Genomic DNA, 24,988 nt, shown 5'->3' with positions numbered 1-24,988 from the left:
GTCCCGTCTCACGCTCTCGCAGATTCCCCCCTCACCCGCCAGACGTGACAGACATACGCGTGTATCCATTACATTCAGACAGACAGATATACGGCCTACACGAGGTCCTGAAACTGAAGAGCCCATTCTCTAATACTGAGGCTCCAGTACTAGGAGCGTACAATAATATATATATATATATATATTTTTACTGGAAAATTGAATATCAGAAAATATAATATATATATATATATATATATATATATATATATATATATATAATGCATTATAAACATGATAATAAACATGTCTATGATGTGCATTATATATTTTTAAATATGTAAAGCCATGTTTGTAATGCTTTATTATAATGTGTTATGTGTGTGTATATATTTATATTTATGAGTTTTAAGTTCAGAAAAAGCACATCTAAGGAGAATTTTTTTAATGGCACTTTTGTAAATCTAACCCCAGATTTGAAGACCATTGAAAATTTGTGGGACTGTGGTTGGTGTGGTGCAGTGGATAACACCACCACTTGCCAGAGACCTCCAATGTGGGAGACTAGGGTTCAATTCCCAGTCTGGAAATTCTAGAGTCTGTAGATTATAATAAAAACTGTAAAAACAACAACGTGCAACAAAAAAAGCCAATTATTGTAGGAATTTGACAGAATCTGCTCCAGGCTAAATTGTGAAAGTTAAAGTTATGGAGAATAATTTAAACTGAACACAAACACACTGTTTTCCACTCGCATTCTCGCCCAGAGCCTAGGGCCCAGACAGACAGACAGACAGATAGACGGGCCAGTGGTCACGTGACCTGTCGCACTGTCGTCTAATTATGCTGATCCGAGAGCTGCCACATCAATACATCATTAGTCCTGCCTTCACTAAAATAACCCGGCACTGAGAAACGGGTCAGGCCACGCACTCAACATCCAAACAATGACCTTCAGACAATAGCAGCTCCGCTCTCGCGCACAGATAACAGCACTCAGAGATGCTCCACATACAAACATTAGTGCCATCAGGAGGCCATGCGCGACAGCGAGACAGACACGCATTCACACACCAACACACAATCACACAATCACATTCCCACAGCTCACACTACATCACTATACCTACTTTACATACATCACACCCCTCTGTTCCCACCAATCACTTTACACTGAGCTAAACCAGCTCACAACCTCTATAAACCTCTCTAAACATCACTACTCTATACACTATTTCACTACTGCTGTTAAAGAGTTGACGTACATGAGTGATCAGGGAACTGTTAAACTGTTAAAAAGTTCATTTTATTAAACATAAACTTAAATTACTAAGTTCCCAGAGCCTAGCGACCTACTAGGAGTGAATAATGTAGCTAGATGACATTTTATTTAAGCCTAAAATATGGATTTAATCTCACTCTCTCTCTCTTTCTCTCTCTGTCTCTTATTCTCTCTCTCCCTATTTTTCTCTGTCTGTGTCTCTGTCTCTCTCTCTTCTCTTATTCTCTCTCTCCCTCTTTCTTTCTCTTTCTCTGCGTCGTTTTCATCACAAAGGCATCAAAACTATATTATCATATAATATCTTATATAATATATAGGATATTATAATAAAGTAAAAATGATGAATGCTTCTCTCCTAAAATACAGTTAAAATCCAGCTTTTTAACTTGTATAATGATTAATCACATAACTTTGCTGTGATTAATACAATAAAAACAATGAAGCCACTAGTATAAGAAAAAAAAAATCAATTTTCAAATCTTACATTTATCATTTTATTTACATTTAAATATCCATTACTAAATCTTAAATCTTAGATAGAAAAAGAAACGTGATTAATCTTGATTAATCACATAAAATAGTTATAGTTAATTAATCTGATCAATTATTTTTAATACACAGACAAAATGTATCACTTCTAGACCTTTAATCTTAAAATTACTCTGATTTTTAAGAACTGATATACTCAACACTCTATACTTCTTATCTTTTAATTAAAGTCAGTGTAAAAATATATTTTTTCCTATTATGTTGTAACCTTTTCAATGGTCTATTCACTATGAATTCATTAGAAGTAACAAATAGCAATGTTTGTGTATATTGTGTATATTTAGACCCACTTTATTGCATGTGTGTGTAAACGTGTCTTGCAGTGCTGCTGTAACGAGACAATGTCCCTCTGGGACTGATATAATGGCCTGTCTGTCTTGGTTTCTATACGTTCTACATGTGACATGGTTGCGTAATTCAGCTGTACTATTCATTCTGCACCAGTAACAGCTCACTACAGCACTTTAATACAAAGAGCTTCTTAACACGGACTCGTCTGCACTGTTTTCTGCATTTAGTCTTTAGTTTTTAAAGTAAGAGTTTGTTTCAGGGAATCTGAAGGTATAGGGAATTATATATAATCATTTAAATGTAAAGACACTATTGTAGGAGTCTTTAGGCGAGCCATCAACCATACACCACGCAGCTTGATTTAGGGTGATTTAATCGATTAAAACAACTTATTTTAAGGCTTTTTAAGCCCTCTCTGTACAGGATTAGTTACTCAGGAGATTCTGGGTTTAATTTTCTGGATGTTTTTTATCCTCTGTGATTTTATTCCCGTCCAGAACGATCATGTACGTGTTTTTCTCTGAACTCCACGCTCCTCCGGTCATTTTAGTCCCGTCTGGATGGGACTATTTTTCAGAGGGACATCTGTAAAACAAATTTCACACTTCTTCTACTCGTTAGTGATAAAACTCCTGCATCCGGACTGCGACTGAAAAAACAGGAGGACCAGTAAGTTTTTAGCCTTTTTTCTCAGTCACATGACACCACATAACACTGTTCAGTAGCTCCTCCATTTCCACTCGCTGTTGTGTTTACACGTGGATCTCCATGGAAACCCCAAAGTGCGTGGCGCGCCCAAAGTGTAATTACGGTGTGCGGCAGGTGACAAATAAAATAAAATAAAATAAATAAAATACAATCTTTTATAAAAGGCGAGGAGACGAAACTCAGAGATGTGTGTCCGGACAGGACTAAAATAACCGGAGGACCACGATCACATGAGCTAATGTTAAAGCATTCCCTTCTTAAACACCAGAATAACTTTCAGATTACTCACATTGCAATGAAATCAATACTGATGGCTCCACATCTGCTTAAACATGAAAAAATCCAGAATAAATCCTGAAAAGTGTCAGAAAGAACCCAAAGAAACTCCAGTCAGCCGCACTCGTACTCGTACGTCTGTTTACATAACCCTGTTTTTATCCCAATACTTCAGTAACCTGATCCACACACCTCGCCCAGTTCCAGCGCCAGAGTGCCCAGGTGCAGAAACCATTCCAGGATTAAAGTCCAGCTATGAAAAGCCCATTAGCTCCACATATCTCTCCCCCAAACACAGAGAGAGAGAGGTAAAGAGAGAGAGAAACAGAGAGAGAGGTAAAGAGTGGTAGAGCGTACGCTGTGCTCAGGTGGCGTGGTGTGTTTTTTCCTCAGGTATCAGGTGCAGGTTAATGATCTCTCGGCGGGTCCTGTTGATCTTACCTGCAGCAGAAAGCTAACCGCCATCATCTCTTCAGCGTCTCATCCCGCTGCTTCACAAGCTGCCAGAAATCCACCTCTCTTATCCCTCCGTGATAAACGGCCATTCATCAACACAAAGACAGACGACAGATCTGAGCTTCACCTGCATTTCTCCCACAGTGCACTGCACACTGTCTGAACACGGCAGCCGCAAGGACGAATAGGTGTTTAGTTTCTGCCCAATCTGCTGCCCATCAGCCAATTAGGTGATGGCTGTCCGCTGTGTACTGTAAGGTAATATGCTGGACACTGGGCCCTGTGAGGAGACTGACAGTTTCCTCTGGACTATAAAACCACTAGCCTCATGCTAAAAACAATAAAACCAAAAAATCTGACAAACAGGTGAGACTTTCAAATTAATAATTTGGAATTAAAATGCATTTCATCAGTCAGGACATGCCTTGTGTTTTAAAGGACTATTAAGGACTATATTTTTTCTCCAACTCCAAACATAATCAGGATGTGTGATCAGACATGCAGAGTTTAAGCAAAGGCAGCAAGAAACAGCAAAGCTTCAGCCAATATTTTCTTATTAGAACTGTGCAGTATGTTAGGTATCGTAACATTAACATGCTGCAAGACCCTAAAGTGAACCAACTATTGTTGGTCAGCACATGCATCTGTAATCATGATTTTCTCTCATATTATTAATTAACAGTATTTAGTGCTCTAGTTTTAGTTTTTACATAAATTAAAGTTCTCCTCATAATCAGCTTCATGCAACATCAGAGGGATTTCTGCTTTGTTCCTTTTATGCGACTAATAAATTATATAAAAAAATATTATTCAATATTTTTTCGAGCTTACCCGTGTTTTTTTTTTGTCTGTAATTCTCTTAGCAGTATGTAGCCACTGCTCCTGACTCCCAGTCCCGGACTGGGTCAAATATCTAGCATGCTGAATATTTGCCGGGTGTCTGTCACTCATTGGCTAATATTAAGTCGGTGATGGCCAGGCGAGTGTCAAGCCATCAAGCCTATGACCAGTAATAGGTGGAGGCCTATTGAGTATGGATGGAGTAAGGTAAGTGGAATTCCAAATTGGGAAGAAAATGGGATAAAATTATAAAATAATTAAAATAAAATCTATAAAAAGTGGTTTTATCTCTATATTTATAGGCTATGGTATGTCATGTATGCAGAGCATTAAATTACATAAGCGAGTCTAAAAACTTCGTCTCGGTGTTCGTCTCAGACAGACATTCCTCAGAAGGGCTGGGTGGAGTGTTAGTAAATACAGCAGTGATCTGAACCGGATCTCAGCCCGAGGCACGGCCCGGAGGAGGTGATGAGGGGGTGATGGAGGTGATGGGGGTGATGGGGGGGGTACTGTCAGTTTAAAGAGAGCACAGAGGAACTGCATCTTGGTGCAGTTTTGAAGCTCAGAGCTTTATAGTGGTGAGAAAGCAGAGAGCTGAAAGTGCTGAAAGTGCTGAGGGAGAATGCAGCTCTAGCTTTTCCCAAACCTCAACGCCTGGTGACCCGAAAACTTAAAAGATGACCTGAGCAGAGCAGAACACAGCGTGATTTAGAACAATAACTCAATACTGTCACAGACGAAGGTGTGGAGATATATTCTCATTCATTTATTATTTCCTACATTATAAATTAATATTAAAGAGATCCAGATTATGAAGAAACACATAATGAATCATGTAGTAACTTAAAACAGTGTTAAACAAACCAAAATACCTAAATGTGAATAAGCATTTAGATGCTCTTATCTGGGGAACTTATCCTGTACAACAGTCCTGATGAGTGCCAGTTTCATCATTATAATGTTTTCATTGGTCTTTGCGACTGCACTTGAGGACACTTTCAAAGTTTTTTTTATTTTTTTTTTTGTTTGTTTTGACTGACCCTAATATTTAAAAGCAATTTTTTTCTTTACAAATCTTTTTCTTCATGAGTTCTAAGCTCTAAAACTACTTCCTAGTAGGAAATGAGTTCTACGCTCTAAATCCACTGTCTTTACAGTAAAAATGGGTTCTATACTCTAAAACTACTTTCTTCTATGTAGAGAACATGTTCTATACTCTAAAACTACTTTCTTCAGCGTAGGAAATCAGTTCTACGCTCTAAAACAGCAGGACAGCAGGACAGCAGTCATATGCTTTGAAACTACTTTCTTTCCAGTAGGGAATGGGTTCTAGACTCTAGACTATATTTTACTGTTACAAATCAGATAAAATTCTTGTATTCTTTTTTAAATATCTCAGTTAGGGCTGTGCCATTTCATTAGCGTATTCAATAATAAAATTTTATTTTAATTTAGTGTTTTGAGTATCGTTATCATTATCCACTGTGATGAAGTTTAGAGGTTTCTGAGGAGGAGCACAGCTCCACATTCACTTTTAAAATCTCTGGAGTTGAGTTTTCTGTAAGGTGTTGGTGTGATTTATGGTGTTGCAGCTCTTATTAGACTCTCGTGAAACGTGAAAAGTGAGTGAGTGCATTAAACGGATGATGAAATTTGCACGGCGGAGCTTCATAATTCTGCAGTGCTCTCTCTCTCTCTCTCTCCTCTCACAGCTCAATATTCCAGCTCTGGATTAAACAATGAGCAGCACTGAACAGCAGTGACTCAAACTGTGGGCATAAACAGCCCTGTATTCATTTCACCATCCCTCACTTTCCAGTGACTCGCTTCTATCTCTCCTCCTCTTCCTCTTTCTCCTCCTCTCAGCTGCCAGCCGGAGATCTCACTCCGTAATTGAGAAATAATGGGATTTGTCTGCATGTTTGGAATTCCTCACGCATTGTTTTAGGAGTGAATAATGGCAGGGTCACGCTTCTGAACTAAATAAACAAACAATAAACGTCTGAATGTGGGAAGAGGAGATATGTGGAATAAAAGTTAAATTAAATTAATTTCTAAGGAGGACTTAAACTTCAGCACACTCAAAAAATGTACTTCTTTTCACAGTAGGGAATGAATTCTATGTCTAAAACAAATTCTTTCACAATGAGAAAAGATTTCTATATTAATCTATATTAATATCTATATTATTAGTCTATATTAATTTCAGTAACTTTTCTATGACTTTTCTAAAACTATGCTCTAAAATTAATTTCTTCACAGTAAGGAATGGGTTCTATACTCGAAAAAATACTTTTTTACAGTAGGAAGTGGCTCTTAATGTATTTACCTTACAGTAGGAAATAAGTCATAAGCTCTAAAACTACTGTGGCTTTCTTCACAATAGAAAATTAAATTTTTTTTATATAGCACAAAATCAGTTCTATGCTCTAAAACTACTTGATTCTCAACAGGAATTCAGTTCCATGTTCTGAATCTTCTGGATTCTTGTCTATAAAAGTATTTTCTTCACAGTAAAAAACTCACTTCCGTCTATTCTTAATACTGACTTTCTTCACAATAAATAATAAGTTATGTTATCTAAAGACAAAGCAGTTAATTACAACTGTTTCAAAAACCTTTTTCATTATTCTATGATACATTTTCCTGTTTTCTTCAAATGATTCGAATGATTCGTATGTTTTAGAGTCTTCCCTCCACTATAAACAGTAAAAACTAAGTTAGAACTATGTTTTAAATTAACTGCAGTTAGAGAAATGGCTGGGAATCTTTTCTACAGCTCTGCTTCTAAAATCAGATTTCAGTCAGATTGAGGGACACTCCCCCACGGTCAGGCCGGGTTCCTCCACTATCTGCTCTGTTATCAAGCGTTTGGGATCCGTCTATTGTTTCTAAGACTCTCGGCAGGAAGTTAAACTCGTACAGTGTTCCTACATACAGATCTCAGAGCTGAGATCTCAGAGTTCAGCCTTACGCCCTGCCATAGTGAAAAATCACTGCACTGAAACACACAGTCATTATACACCACATAAAGACTGTGATTCAGCCAATAATAACAGTTATACTGTTCACCATAGAAAAACATCAGCACGCGACATCGCACCCTCCTGTCAGAGAGCTCAGCGCCGCCAAAATCCTCCACCTAAAAAGAGGAAAAGCGCCTGTAATTAAAGAGCTTCCCGAGGGAAATCAGAATTTTACAAAGACGTTTCCACTGTCCTTAAAACCATCGCCTGCAGGCTCCACCAAACTTCCTGTTATTGTGCGCTAACTGGACTGTGAATATAAATTGCTTTCATTTAACTCAAATTAGCGAAGCCGTAAATTAAAAGAAGCCCGAACCCCGCCCTGACGAAACCAGTCACCGACTAACAATGACCTCTACAAAGTTCCCAGAATTCCTGCCTGTTCCTCACATGAAACAAGAGCCTGAGGAGAAGCGCAGAAGATTATCTCTCATTATCTCTCAGATAAAGTTCTCTCAGAAGTTCTCTCCTCCTGAACTCATCTGAAGGGGCGTGGCTGAGATCAGAGAGTCTGCTCTCTGTAAACTCCTCTCTTCCTGTCGGCACCAAGATTAAACTAATCAGATTCATCATGTTCACTCAGGAAATAACAACTCTTATGTCTCTCAACTCTAACCAAACAATCTGCTGGACTGATCTGGAATCTTCTGGACAAAAAAACAAGATTTTCTTCAACAAGTATAGGGGGGACATTTACTGTAGAGTAACAAAAAACTAGTGCTGGGAATCGCAAAGAATCTCACAATACATTATAAATCAGATTTTATTCCCGTCCAGAACGACCATGTACGTATGAGGATGTCTGAGAAAATTACAGGCTGAATTATCTACTGTTTTTCTGTGAACTCCGTGCTCCTCCGGTAATTTTACTCCCGTCCGGACGCACATCTCTGAGTTTCATCTCCTCGTCTTTAATAAAATAGCTCTTCGTCCACTGCCGCGCACAGTAATTACACTTTTGGCGCGCCACGGTTTCCACGGAGATCCACGTTACAAAAACACAACAGCGAGTGGAAATGGAGGAGCTACTGAACGCTGTGATGTCATATGATCGAGAAAAAAGCCTAAAAACTCACTGGTCCTGCTGTTTCTTTGTTCAATTGCAGTCCGGACGCAGGAGTTTTATCACTAAAGAGTAGAAGTTGGAAATATTTTTTACAGACGTCCCCCTGAGAAACTAATCCCGTCTGGATAGGGCTTAAGTATCCCTTTTAAAGAGTTTATTTTAATGACAGAACAGAAGCACCCAAAATTAAACAAAATAAAATATATAGAATATATACACTACTATATATGCAATCATGATTTTTTATAAGAAAGCTAAGTTAAGTAAATAAAAGTGTAATTCTGTTTATTTACAGTAAGCTTAGATTTCCAGATTTCTCCACATCTGGAGAATTGTGGATATTTTCTCCATAAATGCTACAATTTCAGATTTATTCTCAGTGAAGATTATCCATAAGGAATTCCCACTCTTACATTGTACCGGACAGGACAGAAATGCTAAAGGACAGAAATAGCCTCGGTGTTTTTATCACCCGAGTGAGAAAAAGACAAACAGTCTGAGATAATTACCAACTGCAGAGATCAGCATTATCCTCCCACCGGCCCCTCCGTCCAATCACAAACCAGCTTTCACACACAGCATCACTTTAACACCCATTTACCTGGATTTGAATATAAATTTGCCAGAGGAAAAACTGAAACAGACGTCTGATTGAGAGTCATCACGTTTTTTTTTTATGACGTGTTTTGGACAAGCCAAAATACTCTGTGAAACATCGGTTTAATGTTAATTTGCAGTTTCTGAGGCTGGAAACTCTTGCTCTTCCTTTCTTGGGGGCGGTCCTGATGAGAGCCAGTTTCAGCATATTTTTTTATGGTCTTTGTGATACTTTCAAAATACTTGAAAAAACTTTATAAACAGTTTTATAAAGAAGTATATTAACAGTTATTAATTAGGTTATAAAGCGTTAATAAGCACTTAACACATAAATAGAAAATGCATCAGTGGCCTGTCGTGAAGCAAATAGTGATTCTACATTTGAGTCTTTTCCATCAGTCATCATTAGCATATCAGTTAATAACTTTACTCTTTTGGCTATAATAGATAAAAGCAGTGTGGAAGACTGGTGGAGGAGAACATGAGAACATGAGAAAAACTGTGATTAAAAACCACCAGGATTATTCCACCAAATATAGATTTCTGAACTTTTAAAACTTTATGAATATGAACTTGTTTTCTTTGCATTATTTGAGGTCTGAAAGCTCTGCATGTTTATTTTTGTTATTTCAGTCATATTTTCTGTAAATAAATGCTCTAAATGAGAATATTTTTATTTGAAATTTGGGAGAAATGTTGTCTGTAGTTTATAGAATAAAACAACACTAACAAAATCAACTAACAAATTCCTCTGACCTCAACATCAATCTGATTGGCTGATGGATATATAGGTTAGGTCCTAATCTGCTCTCATGCTGTTTAACCCGTTCAGCTCTGCTGAAATGACCTGTTTTTAATGTTAATGTTTAGGTGGGTTTTGGCCTGGTTGTTCTGCATGGCTGCTGGAGCAGTTCACTGTGTGCAGTGTGTGTGTGTGTGTGTGTGTGAGGAATGCAGCCGGGCTGTTCCTGTCTCTGACGCGTGCTGTTCACAATAAACCCACTGTGATAAGATACTCCAAGACTGACCCACACAATCCCAACATCTCCTACTACTCCTCCACCACCTCCTCCACCTCTCCACACACAGCCACACTACACCCACTCTCACTCCAGGCTAATCTCTAAACCTCCTGCTGTAGTAAACGTCTAATATTGTTAACGTTCTGCATGTTGCAATGTTTTATGTTTTGATTCTTACCACAGTAAGTAGATACACAGCGCTGTCTCTGTGTCTGTGTGAGTGACAGGCTGCTGCTGCCTGAGAATCATGAGGGGGAGGGGGAGCACAAGGAGGGGGGGCAGGAGTAAACACGAGGTAATCGCATGGCCTCCATTCACATGGTTGGGCCGTGCTTGTAAACCCTCGTGTTGAAAGCTGTGCACCTCAGGCTGGTGAAGTCATGGGCCATGCATTGCACTACTAACTGCAAAAATTTTATAACTGCACTACTGAACATTTTGCACTTTTTCATATTCCACTGCTGTAGATGTAACATGTACTGCCATGTAATATTATCTATGCAATCCTTAAAATAAATATTAAAACACTGACGTACAGGGGTTCAACAATGAAACTGAAACCCCAGTCATCATTTTAGTGTGGGATTTTAGGTTTCATGGCTAAATTGGAGCAGCCTGGTGTCCAATCTTCATTAGTTGCACATTGCACCAGTAAGAGCAGAGTGTGAAGGTTCAATTATCAGGGTAAGAGCACAGTTCTGCTCTAAATATTGCAATGCACACAACATTATGGGTGACAAAAGAGTTCAAAAGAGGACAAATTGTTGGTGCACGTCTTGCTGGAGCATCTGTGACCAAGACAGCAAGTCTTTGTGATGCATCAAGAGCCACGGTATCCAGGGTAATGTCAGCACACCACCAAGAAGAACCAACCACATCCAACAGGATTAACTGTGGACGCTGTAAGAGGAAGCTGTCTGAAAGGGATGTTCGGGTGCTAACCTGGATTGTATCCAAAAAACATAAAACCACAGCTGATCAAATCACGCAGAATTCAATGTGCACCTCAACTCTCCTGTTTCCACCAGAACTGTCCGTCACCACAATACATTATTGTGCTCTAAAACCAGCTGTTTCAGTTTCATTCTCCAACACCTGTACCTCAAATCACACTTTCTGAATGCTGTAAATCTAGCTCTGTATAAAAGTGCTATCTCACAGTTACAGAACAGCTTCGTCTCATTAAATAAAAGCGTGATCAGTGCAGGAGAGACGGTCTGAAGCACAGCTGTGGGAGTGGAGGAAACTGGAAGGCTGTTCCAGACATTTGCTGGGTCTAATTAGAGCTTCAGTCTGCAGGTTCCTCCCGTCGGGGGTCTGAGGGGTTAAACCTGGCCAGCTGCTCAATACCCATACCTCCCATACCACTGAGTCAGAGTACTGGTCTAAGATCTCACCAGTTGTCTGTGTAATCAGAAGCACTGGGACACGGGATCTGAAGATATAAACTGATGGAAGAGGAGAAGTGTGATTTACTGAACACGCCCAAACATCTGAGATTCAGGAACAGCTGTCCTAGATATAATATAAATATAAAATCTGATAAATCAAACTGTGGGTTTGTTATATTAAGATATATAACTTAATTGTAAAGTGGGGTGAGCGATATGGCCCTAAAATAATACAAATGATCACAATATTTCATGGTATTTTCGCGATAAAGATACTCTTGGCGATATGACAAAAAATGTAATAAATTTTTTCAAGATTATGCTTCTGCAAAAAATATTTAAAAATACAAGAATTTGTGAATTTTTCAGCATATAATATCGTGCACTAATTAAAAAATGTTGGGGATATTGTTGTGTACGATACGATATGGCACAAACGGATGGAACAAATGGAACAAACTACCTTCTACTACCAGATCAGGAGAGTCTCTCACTATCTTTAATAAACTCCTGAAGACAGAGCTCTTCAAAGAGCTCTTACTCTCCTAACACCTCTAACTAACTACCTTCCACTACCAGATCAGGAGAATCTCTCGCTATCTTTAAGAAACTCCTGAAGACTGAGCTCTTCAAAGAGCACTTACTCTCCTAACACCTCTAACTAACTACCTTCTACTACCAGATCAGGAGAATCTCTCACTATCTTTAATAAACTCCTGAAGACAGAGCTCTTCAAAGAGCTCTTACTCTCCTAACACCTCTAACTAACTACCTTCTACTACCAGATCAGGAGAATCTCTCACTATCTTTAATAAACTCCTGAAGACAGAGCTCTTCAAAGAGCTCTTACTCTCCTAACACCTCTAACTAACTAACCTCTGCTTCTAACCTCATTTCCTTCTTCCCCTCCTTCACTCCTCTATCCTATTATTCCCCTTTGACCTCCTTTTATCCCTATCCAAAGATGTTTTACCTTTAAACTTATTTTACATTGTACTTGACTATTGTAGGTCGCTTTGGACAAAAGCGTCTGCCAAATGTAATGTAATGTAATGATATGGCACACCTCTAATTTGCACTGTGATTAATACCAAAAAAAATGCAATACTTTTTCCAAACTGAAATATAAGGAGGTTATTTTTGCGCTGGATTTAATATAAAAGCTGCATGTGAGGTTGAATAGGGCTGCTTATTATTTGTAAAGTAGAAACAAACAAAAATAATTTAAACGCAATGTTAAGGAACATTCGCTTCTGCATCACGTTTAATTAATTGATTGACAGTTCTAAAATGAATGAAATAAAATATTTCTACACTAATGTCCAGTAAAAGTTAAGAAACTGTTTTTTGGGGGGGTAAAGTTGCTATTTTGGGAACAGTATTTTGCGGTACAGTGATAAAATGCTTTCTATGACCTTTGACACAAATCTGAAAAGCAATATTCCTGCAGAATACCAGACCCTGACCCCACCGATAACACACTGCATAACTCCTCTTTACAGGCCCCAAACACCACTCTAACACCTAAACCTGGTCCGGTTCAGTTCTGGGGGATGTGTGTGAACACAGCTGATTAAACCCAGTCCGGTTCGGTTCTGAGCCGCGGTTCTGGGTCTGATTACTTGTCCTGTTTCACCCAGAGATCCAGACCCGGCTCTCGCGGGAGCCCTATAATCCACCACATAAACCGCTCCCCGTCGAGCCAGACGGACAATACTCAACCCAACCAGAGTCCACTGGGGTATACACACACACACACACAACCTCCCCACACACACACACAACCTCCCCACACACACACACACTCCCCACACGCTCTGATGCAATAACAGCACCTCCCACACAAGATCAGCAGACCATTAGAATGAGGCAACTTCAGCCAAACTCGGCCTCATTCAGGTCAAACCAAGGTGCCCTCAGATCACCACGCTCATAAACACACACACAGCGCTGCGGAGAAACACTAAATAAACATCAGAATCAATCAGAATTACTAGTCATTAGCCAATAATCTTAATTAGCAAACGCTATTAATTACTGTAACAACAACAAGAAGGTGAAGCCTTTTTGTAAGGAAATATCTGGATTGTTTTATATGGTATTGTAAAATTTAGTTTGAAATGATGTATTCATTTGCAAAAACACAGTATCAGTAACATTAAACACAGTATGTGATTATTAATAATTACTTTACATGTAAAGATTGGTGAACTTAAAGATTGGTGACCGTAGATATTAGTGAATGTAAAAATTGTAAAACGTAAAGATTGGTGAATGTAAAGAAACTGTCAATCGCTAGCACCTGTAGCACCACCAACACCGCCAACATTGCCAACACCTCCAACACCGCCAACACTGCCAAAACCATCAACACAGCCAACACTGCCAAAACCACCAACACAGCCAACACTGCCAAAACCATCAACACAGCCAACACTGCCAACACCTCCAACACAGCCAAAACAGCCAACACTGCCAAAACCACCAACACAGCCAACACTGCCAACACCTCCAACACAGCCAAAACAGCCAACACTGCCAAAACCACCAACACAGCCAACACTGCCAACACCTCCAACACAGCCAAAACAGCCAACACTGCCAAAACCACCAACACAGCCAACACTGCCAACACCTCCAACACAGCCAAAACAGCCAACACTGCCAAAACCACCAACACAGCCAACACTGCCAAAACCATCAACACAGCCAACACTGCCAACACCTCCAACACAGCCAACACTGCCAAAACCACCAACACAGCCAACAATGCCAACACCTCCAACACAGCCAAAACAGCCAACACTGCCAAAACCACCAACATCGCCAACACCGCCAACACCTCCAACACAGCCAAAACAGCCAACACTGCCAAAACCACCAACACAGCCAACACTGCCAACACCTCCAACACAGCCAAAACAGCCAACACTGCCAAAACCACCAACATCGCCAACACCGCCAACCTTATCAACATCGCCAACACTGCCAACCTCATCAACATCGCCAACACTGCCAACCTCATCAACATCGCCAACACTGCCAACATTGCCTACATCTCCAACATCGCCAACACTGCCAACATTGCCTACATCTCCAACATCGCCAACAAACCCCACCCCCAAACCCCATTATCAAACAAGGAATGGTAAATTGCCAGAACCACCAAAACCAACACCACCAACATCGCCATGATGATCCGATGATCAAACTTGCAATGACACTAAATAATGTACTCTGTGTATCCAAAAATAAAGTCTAATACGTTCATTTTATACAAATGATCTTGATTTGCTTTAGTTTTATTCTAAACTGCCACCATCAGAATGAGCTCAGGTACACGTCTAACCCAAACACATCAATTAAAGAAAGACCAGCACTCTTACAAGTAAGACCTGAGTTTAGGACTGTGATTATACTACCCAGTCCTAAGGGTCCCCCCCAGAGGCCCCACATTACTCTCTAAGGCAGGTTGAAGTACCAGCATAAACCATCTGTAGGGCATGAAGGACTGTTTTTAAGCACTTTAAGAGTTAAGAGTTAAAATTGACCCACATTTCAGTAATCTGTCTGTTACACTATAACACAAACATACTCACACACTCACACTCTGTTTAGCCAAGTTTAACAAATCAGTCCTATAAATAATATATATACACTGCATTTTACCCGGACTATAATCTCCTAAAACCCTCCCTCCCACTTACACACCTTCCTCTTCTGTAATCAGTCTCACTGTATCTCTGATATCTCTGTTTTTAGTTTGAACTAAAATGCTGTACAATTACTTAGCATAAACTCTAGTAGCTAATTTTACACTGATCTCCTTTGTTTTTGCCTTTACCTGTAAAAGCATCATTTTAGAGATACATGTTTCTCATATATTTCACAATATAATTCTTAATTTTAGTCAATACACTTCTAATATCGACATGAATAAGAATAAACCCAGATAAAAACTCACAATGGATAAAAGCACCTACAAGTGAATCTGTTCTCAGTGTCACTCTGAAATTATACAGTTAACTGAAACTTTGTACACAGAACATACAGTAGTCCACAGAGTTACACAGTTACACAATGTAACACAGAGTTACACAGTTACACAATGTAACACAGAGTTACACAGTTATGCAGTGTAACACAGAGTTACATAGTTACACAGTGTAAAACAGGGTTACAGAAGTAAACAGTGTAACAGTTACACAATGTAAATGAGTTACATAATGTAACAGAATTACAAAATGTAACACAGAGTTAGAGCTACACAGTGTAACAAAGTTACACAGTTACACAGTAGGTTTACAGAGATAATCAGTGAAACAGTTACACAATGTAAATGATTTACAAAATGTAACAGAGTTAGGCAATGTAACACAGAGTTAGAGTTACACAGTGTAACATACTGTTAGAGAGATAAACAGTGTAAGTTACACAATGTAAATAAATTACACAATGTAACACAGAGTTAGAGTTACACAGTGTAACATACTGTTAGAGAGATAAACAGTGTAAGTTACACAATGTAAATAAATTACACAATGTAACACAGAGTTAGAGTTACACACAGAGTTGCACACTGTAACACATTGTGACACAATGTTACAGAGTAAAACAGTGTAACAGAGTTATAGTTACACATTGTAACACAGAATCCCAAAGCTAAACAGTGTAACACAGTGTAACACAGAGTTACAGTAAGACAGAGGCAGTATGTAGATTGTGAGGGAAAGCTCTACAGGTGAGCGTGTGAATGAGTTTAGTAAACACTTCACACTGACCGCTGTAAAAACAGCCCGTTCACACACCGCTCACTCATTTAGTTCAGTTCAGACTCTCCCTGTGTAAACACGCGTTTGTATATACTAAATAACTGAAACTGCGGGTTAAAGCGTTTAGATCGGGTTTAATCCGGTTACTCACTCCGGCGCTGCCGCTCCTGCTCGCGTGCGCGGCTCTTCCTCCGCCTCTGACGGGCATCTCGCGCTCCTCAGATAAACCGGTTCAGTCTGAATTAAGTCGAGTGTGAACGCTTTCCTACAGTCCGCTTCTGCCCGGATTAAGCATGGCGAGCTGTCACACTGTTCTACTGAGAAAACCAGTCTCTCCTCCTCCTCTTCTCTCTCTCTCTACTCTTCTCTCTCTCTCCTCTGTTCTCTCTCTCTCTCCTCTGTTCTCTCTCTCTCTCTCTCTCTCTCTCTCTCTCTCTCTCTCTCTCTCTCTACTGTTCTCTCTCTCTCTCTTCTGTTCTCTCTCTCTCTCTCCTCTGTTCTCTCTCTCTCTCTCTCTCTACTGTTCTCTCTCTCTACTGTTCTCTCTCTCTCTCTTCTGTTCTCTCTCTCTCTCTACTGTTCTCTCTCTCTCCTGTTCTCTCTCTCTCTATTGTTCTCTCTCTCTCACCCCTGCTCTCTCTCTCTCTCTCTTTCTCTCTCTCTACTGTTCTCTCTCTCTCTCTCTCTCTCTCTCTCTCTCTCTCTCTCTCTCTCTCTCTCTCTCTCTGTAACTATCCTTCTTCTACAGAAACATTTCTACAGAGAGCCACTTTCAACCAAGCCAAACCCACATCAGGACCATACCAACTCCAGCTCTGAGAGGGGTGCTCTCTCTGCTGTGTTTAATCAGGTTAAATAAGGGAACTGACTGTATAATACAATATCAAGATGATGTTCTGCTTAAAAATCTTTTAAAAATTCTGTCTGTGTGATTTTATAGCTTTTAAAGCTTTAAAATGTAAACAAATAGAAGACTAGCTCTGACATAATTCACCCTCCTCCACTGTTCACCCCTTTACGATGGATTCGTCCAGCTGGCAAACATTGATTTAGCTGTTCTCCCAAAGTTACTGGATAACAAACAAGAGAGAACTCTTTCTTGTCTGCTGTCAGAAGACTATAGACCTGCTGGACTGATTGACTGACTCACTGACTAAAAATATTTATAAATAGTTAGAGAAACTTACTGAAAGCTCAGTTAAAGAAAGTAAAAAACATTGATTGGAAGGAACAGATTGGAAGGGGCGAAAACATCAAAATAAAAATGTGTTGCACTGACTTTAGACTTGATAATAAAACACAGTGGATCAACACCAGCAGATGACAGACATGACTCTCCATTAAACCATCACTGATCATCAGTAAATTTTACATTTCATTTAAAGGAAATCAAGGGGGCAGAGTCTGGAGGAAGAGTGGAGAGTGAAGAAAATCTTACAGCACTTTATTCTTCCCTCTGCTGACAACTTTTACGGAGATATGGAGATTTCATTTTCCAGCAGGATTTGGCACACTGCCCACACTGCTCTAAAAGTACCAATTGGTCTTATATAATATTCTTATTTTCTGAGACACTGATATTTGTTTTCTCACTGGCTGTAAGCCATAATAATAATCAACAATAAAATAAATTATGGCTTAAACTAGATCCCTCTGTGTATCTAATACATCTATATAATATATGAGTTTCATATTGTGACTGAATTACTAAAATAAAGTAACTTTTCAATGATATTCAATTTTTTTTGGGATATATACAGCTCTGGAAAAAAATGAAGAGACCACTTCAGTTTCTGAATCTGATTTTCTCTGATTTTGCTATTTATATTTTATTATGCTTGAGTAAAATGAAAATTGTTGTTTTATTCTATAAACTACGGACAACATTTCAACAAATAATGCAAATTAAACAAGTTCATATTCATAAAGTTTTAAGAGTTCAGAAATCAATATTTGGTGAAATAACCCTTGTTGGTTTTTAATCACAGTTTTTTTTTCATGCATCTTGGCATCATGTTCTCCTCCACCAGTCTTACACACTGCTTTTGGATAACTCCAAGCAGTTCAGTTTGGTGGTTTGATGGCTTGTGATCATCCATCTTCCTCTTGATTTTATTCCAGAGATTTTTAATTGGGTAAAATCAAAGAAACTCATCATTTTTAAGTGCTCTCTTATTTTTTTATTATTTTTTCCAGAGCTGTATGTATATGTATATAAAGAGAGAGACAGTATTTGTAATATGTGCGTGTTGCTGAGTTAGTCCACGTGCCTGTGCACTTAAAATAAATGAGATGTTTCTTTTTTTAAACATTACAGTAAATGAGCAATACACTGACCACAGGGCACGACTGACCTCATTACTCACAATCAGGGTTTATCTCATCATCAGAGGACGAGTTACACCCAGTCAGGCCATGATAACATGATAACATCTCCCAGCCTCCATCAGCTCAGCCCTGCTGACAGTGATCAACATCCGAACACACAAGACCTTCAGCTGCCTCTGTTAATGGTAAAGGGGTGGTGCCTCTGTGTGGCTTTCTGGAGGAACAGCACCACAGTGCAGCGTGTACGTGTGTGTGTGTGTGTGTGTTTGTGTGTGTCCATGCATGCAAATAGGTTGCTTTTTTATGCCCACGTTGTTTTCCTCTTCTGCTTTTCCTCCTACAGTATTCATTCCTACCTGTATATCATTTTTTTAAATATAAAACAATGCATTTGTATTTACAGTGGTATAAACAAGTTTGGGCACCCCTGATCATTTTCGTAATTTCTTTTTATAAATGATTGCAAGGTCAGATTATCAATTTCACCTAAATATATCATATAGCAGAGGAACACAGACCTACAGATATGTAGGTCAAAGGTCAATGAGCTTCCCAAACTAATTTTGTGTTCCAATTTGTGTTCAAATCAATTAAATTTTGTAGAAATAATTATTTTTTAAATTATACTTTCTTTAAATCCTATAAACTTCTTACATTTCACTTCTCAAATATCACTGTGTTCATCTGCTGTATATGATATATTTAACTGAAATTGCTGATCCCAATAACCACTGATTTATAAAGGAAAATCATGAAAATAATTAGAGGCGCCTAAACTTTTTTGATACCACTGTAAATACATCCTGTACATTAATTATTCTAATATAATGAAATGCCTAGATTAATGTTCACCTTTGTAAGCAGGTCTTCATATTAGGGGGGGGGGGGGGCAGTATATCCTATTACATTATTTCATACATCAATAAGTGGATGCATCAAATATGGATATTTTACTAAAACAAAGATTAGTATTCTAAACTCTATAAGACTTGCCCAACATCCCTCCCTTCAAAGGGGGATTTTATTGATTAAATTACTGCTTCATTACTTTACGTGATGGCGCTATAATTAATCAAATAAATAGGGTTAATAAAACCTGCGGTGAAGAGTATTGGTTGTTAAATTGTGTTAAAAAACCTGAATAAATAACCCTGAATAAAGCAGGGGATTCAAACCAGTGATCTCTCCATCATAGTGGCAGCGCTATGGTATATTACCACCCACAGTGGACAGCAGTGCAGTTGGTGGTAATGATCGAGACCAGCGGCATCTGGCTGGAACTGTCCATGTGTACAGGCAGACTACTCTGGCCCATGTATTTTGGCATTCCAGTATAGTACACTTAAATCAAAATACACTATATTATAGCAGACGTTATAGCAGACGTATAGCACTGTTTCCCCCCACCCCCCTTTCCTGGATGGGTTGCGTTCAAGAGCATCATGGCTCCCATCAAAACTAATTTCTCCTCTGACTACTTTAAAGTATATCCATGTCTGGTAAAAGTAAAAAACCTGCTGTACAGTTTGTAATAGGATTTTAGCATTGCGCACAGGGGACTAAATGACTGTATATATGTATATATAGAATATATGTATGTTGTATGTAGTATATATATATTTTTTTGGGCAGAAGATTGAGGAGTGTCCAAATCTAGGTCTGGGGGTACCTCCCTAAAATACATTTTTGTGAATGTGTATGTGTGTGAATACAGAAGTGCTATTGTTGTAGGATGTTTTCTGTTGGCTGACCTTGTTCCTCTCTAAAAGCTGTCAAACCAGCCCGTTTCTCACTGCGTCGCCCTGATCAGCTTCACAAGCTGTATCTGTCTCACAGCGCTAACAGGCCAACAGAGGCCTCTAAAATCCATCGCCTACCGCCTGTCTTACTCTCAGAGCTACAGCTCAGACATCTAACAGAGAGAACAGTACTGATCACAATCAGAAATATCACAATCACCCCCCCTCCTTATAAAACACTCACTGAAGCCTCTTTCACTCTGTTTATCTGAGTTTCAGCTATTTTTAATCCTCTCTTTGCTGAAACTAAATATAGCATCATGTGAACTCCGCCTCCAGTCACACTTCAGGAGGAGGTGAGAAAAAAATGGAGTTTTAAATAGAATTCAGCATATGGATCCAATTAACACCTACAAAAATATATACAGCGAGAGCCATCTTCATCATAACACCATAAAAACACAGTATCCCATATAGCATTATGCTGACGTCTGGGGTTAAGGGGTTCATAAGACAAAAAAAGTAAGAGATCACTTCAGTTTCTGAATCAGTTTCTCTGATTTTGCTATTTATAGGTTTATGTTTGAGTAAAATGAACATTGTTGTTTTATTCTATAAACTACAGACAACATTTCTCCCAAATTACAAATAAAAATATTCTCATTTAGAGCATTTATTTACAGAAAATGAGAAATGGCTGAAATAACAAAAACAAGTTCATATTCATAAAGTTTTAAGAATTCAGAAATCAATATTTGGTGAAATAACCCTGGTTGATTTTTAATCACAGTTTTTTTTCATGCATCTTGGCATCATGTTCTCCTCCACCAGTCTTACACACTGCTTTTGGATAACTTTATGCTGCTTTACTCCTGGTTTTGTTTGATGGTTTGTGATCATCCATCTTCTTCTTAATTATATTCCAGAGGTTTTTAATTTGGTAAAATCAAAGAAACTCATCGTTTTTAAGTTTTTCAACAAGATTTCCAACATCTGTGTCTGACCTCAGAAAGAACCGGAGTCACTTACATTTACAGTGAATGTGAAAAAATCAGATTTGATTAATGTGGCTTGTAGTGTGAACGCAGCCTTAATGACCGTGAGAAAATGTGGGTCCTGGGCTGAGACCAGTGCTCTGAACAGGGGTGACCTGTTAGTGAATCAGGATCAGGAGGAGATGAAATAGTAACTAACAAATCTCCTCAGAGATCCTCAGAGTGTCCGTTCATCATTACAGACTCTGGGCAGATTTTCCAATAACCTGCTCTTCTGAGCTGACTGTGTGTATGTGTGTGTGTGTGTGTGTGTGTGTGTGTGTGTGGTATTGCTGCTGAAATATGCATTGGCCCGGGCTGAAGAGGGAGTGTCCTCCACGTTCTGCAGCCTGAAGCTATAAGAATAAATAAATCATCTGCTTCACTGAGATATAAAAAAACACCCTGAATGGAATAAATAATTAATTAAATAAATAAAAGTAAATAAATAAATAAACCCGGGCCTGTCCATTTGAGCTGCGTCCGTCCACAGTTCGCTCACGTCCCCTTTTTGTTTTGTCTGGGGACATCAGTCTGCAGCATGACTTTGATGTCTGATGACCGTCAGCGTTTTGCAGGAGACAAGCTGTACTTTTATTTTTTACAGACTTTTTTAAAAATGAGTTTAAATGGCACGTTTTTAAAAGTTAAACTTTAAAAGTTAAGACAGCTGAGACAGCTGTCCTTCAGTGTGTGTGTGTGTGTGTGTGTGTGTGTGTGCACACTGGTGAAAAAAAAGCACACTTGTGCTAAATGATGCTAAAATAGGTCTCCCTTTAAGTTACGTTATTCTGGAAGCACTAATTTGTACTATATTACTACTATATTGCACTAATCATATACTGAGAGTACTAGTCGTATGCTATTTTTACCACTTTTTTAATACCCTTTAAGTATTTTTGTGTGAGCAGTGTGTAAGACTGGTGGAGGAGAACATGATGCCAAGATGCATGAAAAAACAAAAACTGTGATTATAAACCAACCAGGGTTATTCCACCAAATACTGATTTCTGAACTCTTAAAACTTGAATATGAATATGAATGAGAATATTTTTATTTGTAATTTGGGAGAAATGTTGTCTGTAGTTTATAGAATAAAACAACAATGTTCATTTTATCTAACATATCAAGCATATACCTATAAATAGCAAAATCAGAGAAACTGATTCAGCTTTTTCTCACGGGCAGTGCCGCCTCTGAACACTAGAGGGTCTGTTTTCATACTTTTGGCTGCCTCAGTTCATTTGATCAGAGCACCTATGTGTAAATACTCCATATAAATAATACATACTGGCTCCCCGATGACCTCTCCCGCTCCTGTAAGGCCGTGCATGTCAAGTAAATTATAAAGTTCTCAATGCCTCACTGTGATTAGCAGCCATTTTCACGGGGAAAAAGAACCCCATCTGCTGTTTGACACGTCCTAATGGGGTCTGGGCGCGGCGGGGGGACATTAGGCCTGACAAATGTGTGGATTAAGCCATTTACCTTCGAATCAGGTGTGTTTTTATGAGATTCTGAATACATACTGGAGTTATTAACCTACAGAATCAGACGCGCAGCCTTTCTGCCTGATATCTCCCCCCAGAGATCAGCTCAGAGCCTTTTTCTCAGATCAGTTATGATGCTCGACTGTGAAATCTGAACTCTGAACACTGTGATAAACACACTTATGGGTTTGTTTAAGGTGTTTTTCACTAAAAACGAGTCACACTGTAATAACAGTCAGCTGTAAACACAGCGCAGGAGTCAAAGGCACCGTCTGCGTCCAAACAGGGAGGAAGAGGAGATGGATGAAGGTCACCCTGATGATGGCGCTCCTGCTGCTCCCTTCGGGCTCACGCATAAATCAGAGCTATGGATCGCCTGAGTCTTTCAGCGGCAGCTTCCCAACAAAAAGTCCAAATCAGCAGCCGAGCCAGAACCTGAACCAGGTACAGTTATGAAGTCCAGAAATGATGCAGAGGTCAGATACTGTGTGTAGGAATGTATAAAAATCTATATACAGTGTGTTCACTGTGAATCCATAAGGTGTTTTAACTCAAATGATTTACCGTATTTATTTATTTATCGCACTATAAGGTCCACTTAAAATACAATCCTTTTTCCCAAAAATCAACATTGCACCTTATAACCTGCTGCTCCTTATGTATAAATTCTACCCGTCAGGTATTAAGGAGCAGTAAAGACACTCCACTGAAGTACAGAGTTATACAGGAGTTTCAGTGAAGTTTCTCCAGCACTAAGACTGGAGCAGCATTGGCATTACCTGCTAGGCGCTAACTTATATCGCTCTGGCTTACCGAAACACTCAGGGTTCCTCAGTGTAGCGCTGTCAGGCGGCAGTTAGGAGGCATTAGCGGTTAGTCGCTAATCGAACCGCTAATGCTAATCTGGAAATCGAAGCTTACTGTAAATAAGATAAAGTGCTTCACTCCCCGAAATGAACTGTTTTCAGGAGAGAAATCTGTGTAGATTAACATCCAGCGCTTGTTTGACTTGTTTTTTTATATAAATTACAGTTTTGTTTACTTAGCTTGGCTTAGCTTTATAGGACTCTCCACCCAGTGGTGAGACCTGTTAAATTAGAACTAAACATGGCGACACCCCTGTTCCTTACTAGTGACACTTCAAATGCACCTTATAATCCGATGTATCTCTATTTATTACTCTGTAGGTAAAAGTATAGATACTAGTGTTTAATAAAATACTTCTATAGAAGTTGAAGCATCAACTCAAGATTTTACTCTTTAAGTAAAAGTGTTGTTTTGAAAAGTACTGATTTCAAAACTACTTAAGTTATAAAAGTAAAAGTAATGCAAGAAGAAAAAATAAAGCCATTAAGAACAAAAGCTTAGGCCACGCCCACAGAGTCCTATAGTGCACATCACTAGAAGAGCCATGCACTTCACTCTCCTGCTCCAGAAAGTAAACCTGCTTTAAGTTAAAAGCACAAAATCTCTACAGTGTGAATGAAGTACAGGCAGCAGTCGCTCCAGTCATTTACAGACACTGAGACTAATTTTCCATCAACTCTGACACGTCCTAAAGTGGTTAGCAGCAGCTAAGCCGATAAAAACAGGCAGTGATTGGTGCAGAACGATTAGCAGGGCTGGTCATTATGCACTGGATCTTATTGATTTTCCTGCAGAAGCTGGAATAAGAAGCTTTAAGCCACTAATTAAAGGCTGTTTAAAACCGGCCCTAAAACCTCCTCGCGAGATATTAATGCTCATAAAGAGAACATGAAATGTGATGATGCAAAAAAATAAAGAAGTTTCCACCCTTTCTTAAACAATGTTTGGGAAAATCAAAATTCATGTGTAAAATAAAAACTCCAGTAAAGTATAGTCAATCAAACATTTATTGTAAGTAAGGTAAAGAAGTATTTGTATACCTCGCCCTCTATGATGTAGATTTTAATGAATTAAATTTTTTTGAAAAACTTTTGAAAAAAATTTCAAGATGTCCTTTTTTTTGTAAGCTCTTACTGGCTGTAATCCTATTTTTTTTTTTTTTTTTCATTTTAGGACAAAATTTTATTTCTCCAAGTCACAGTTACACTAAAATTCACAACAAAGAGTCCATTTCCCTGCATGCTTTGACGTTCACACTCGCCGAGCTTCTGA

General features: G+C 38.9%; 1 protein-coding gene across 5 annotated transcripts in view; it reads right to left on the bottom strand.

The window, feature by feature from the left end:
* Positions 1-24,988, bottom strand: part of LOC103035951 (tight junction protein ZO-2) — a 117,848-nt gene that overhangs the window by 60,251 nt on the left and 32,609 nt on the right. The window contains exon 1 of one of the 5 annotated variants that reach the window (XM_049485819.1): positions 16,410-16,974. The exons of 3 other annotated variants lie outside the window; for them this stretch is intronic. In XM_049485819.1, the coding sequence (XP_049341776.1) occupies positions 16,410-16,466 (57 nt within the window). In that variant the 5' untranslated portion in view covers positions 16,467-16,974. Of the gene's footprint in view, positions 1-3,526; positions 3,655-16,409; positions 16,975-24,988 lie in introns of those variants that run through there. One more of the 5 variants, XM_049485820.1, reaches the window with a different exon arrangement.

Source organism: Astyanax mexicanus, chromosome 12 (assembly GCF_023375975.1).
Source record: "Astyanax mexicanus isolate ESR-SI-001 chromosome 12, AstMex3_surface, whole genome shotgun sequence".
NCBI classification, from domain to species: Eukaryota; Metazoa; Chordata; class Actinopteri; order Characiformes; family Acestrorhamphidae; genus Astyanax; species Astyanax mexicanus.
The sequence above is the reverse complement of the archived record's forward strand: the minus strand, read 5'-3'. Positions and strand labels throughout refer to the sequence as shown.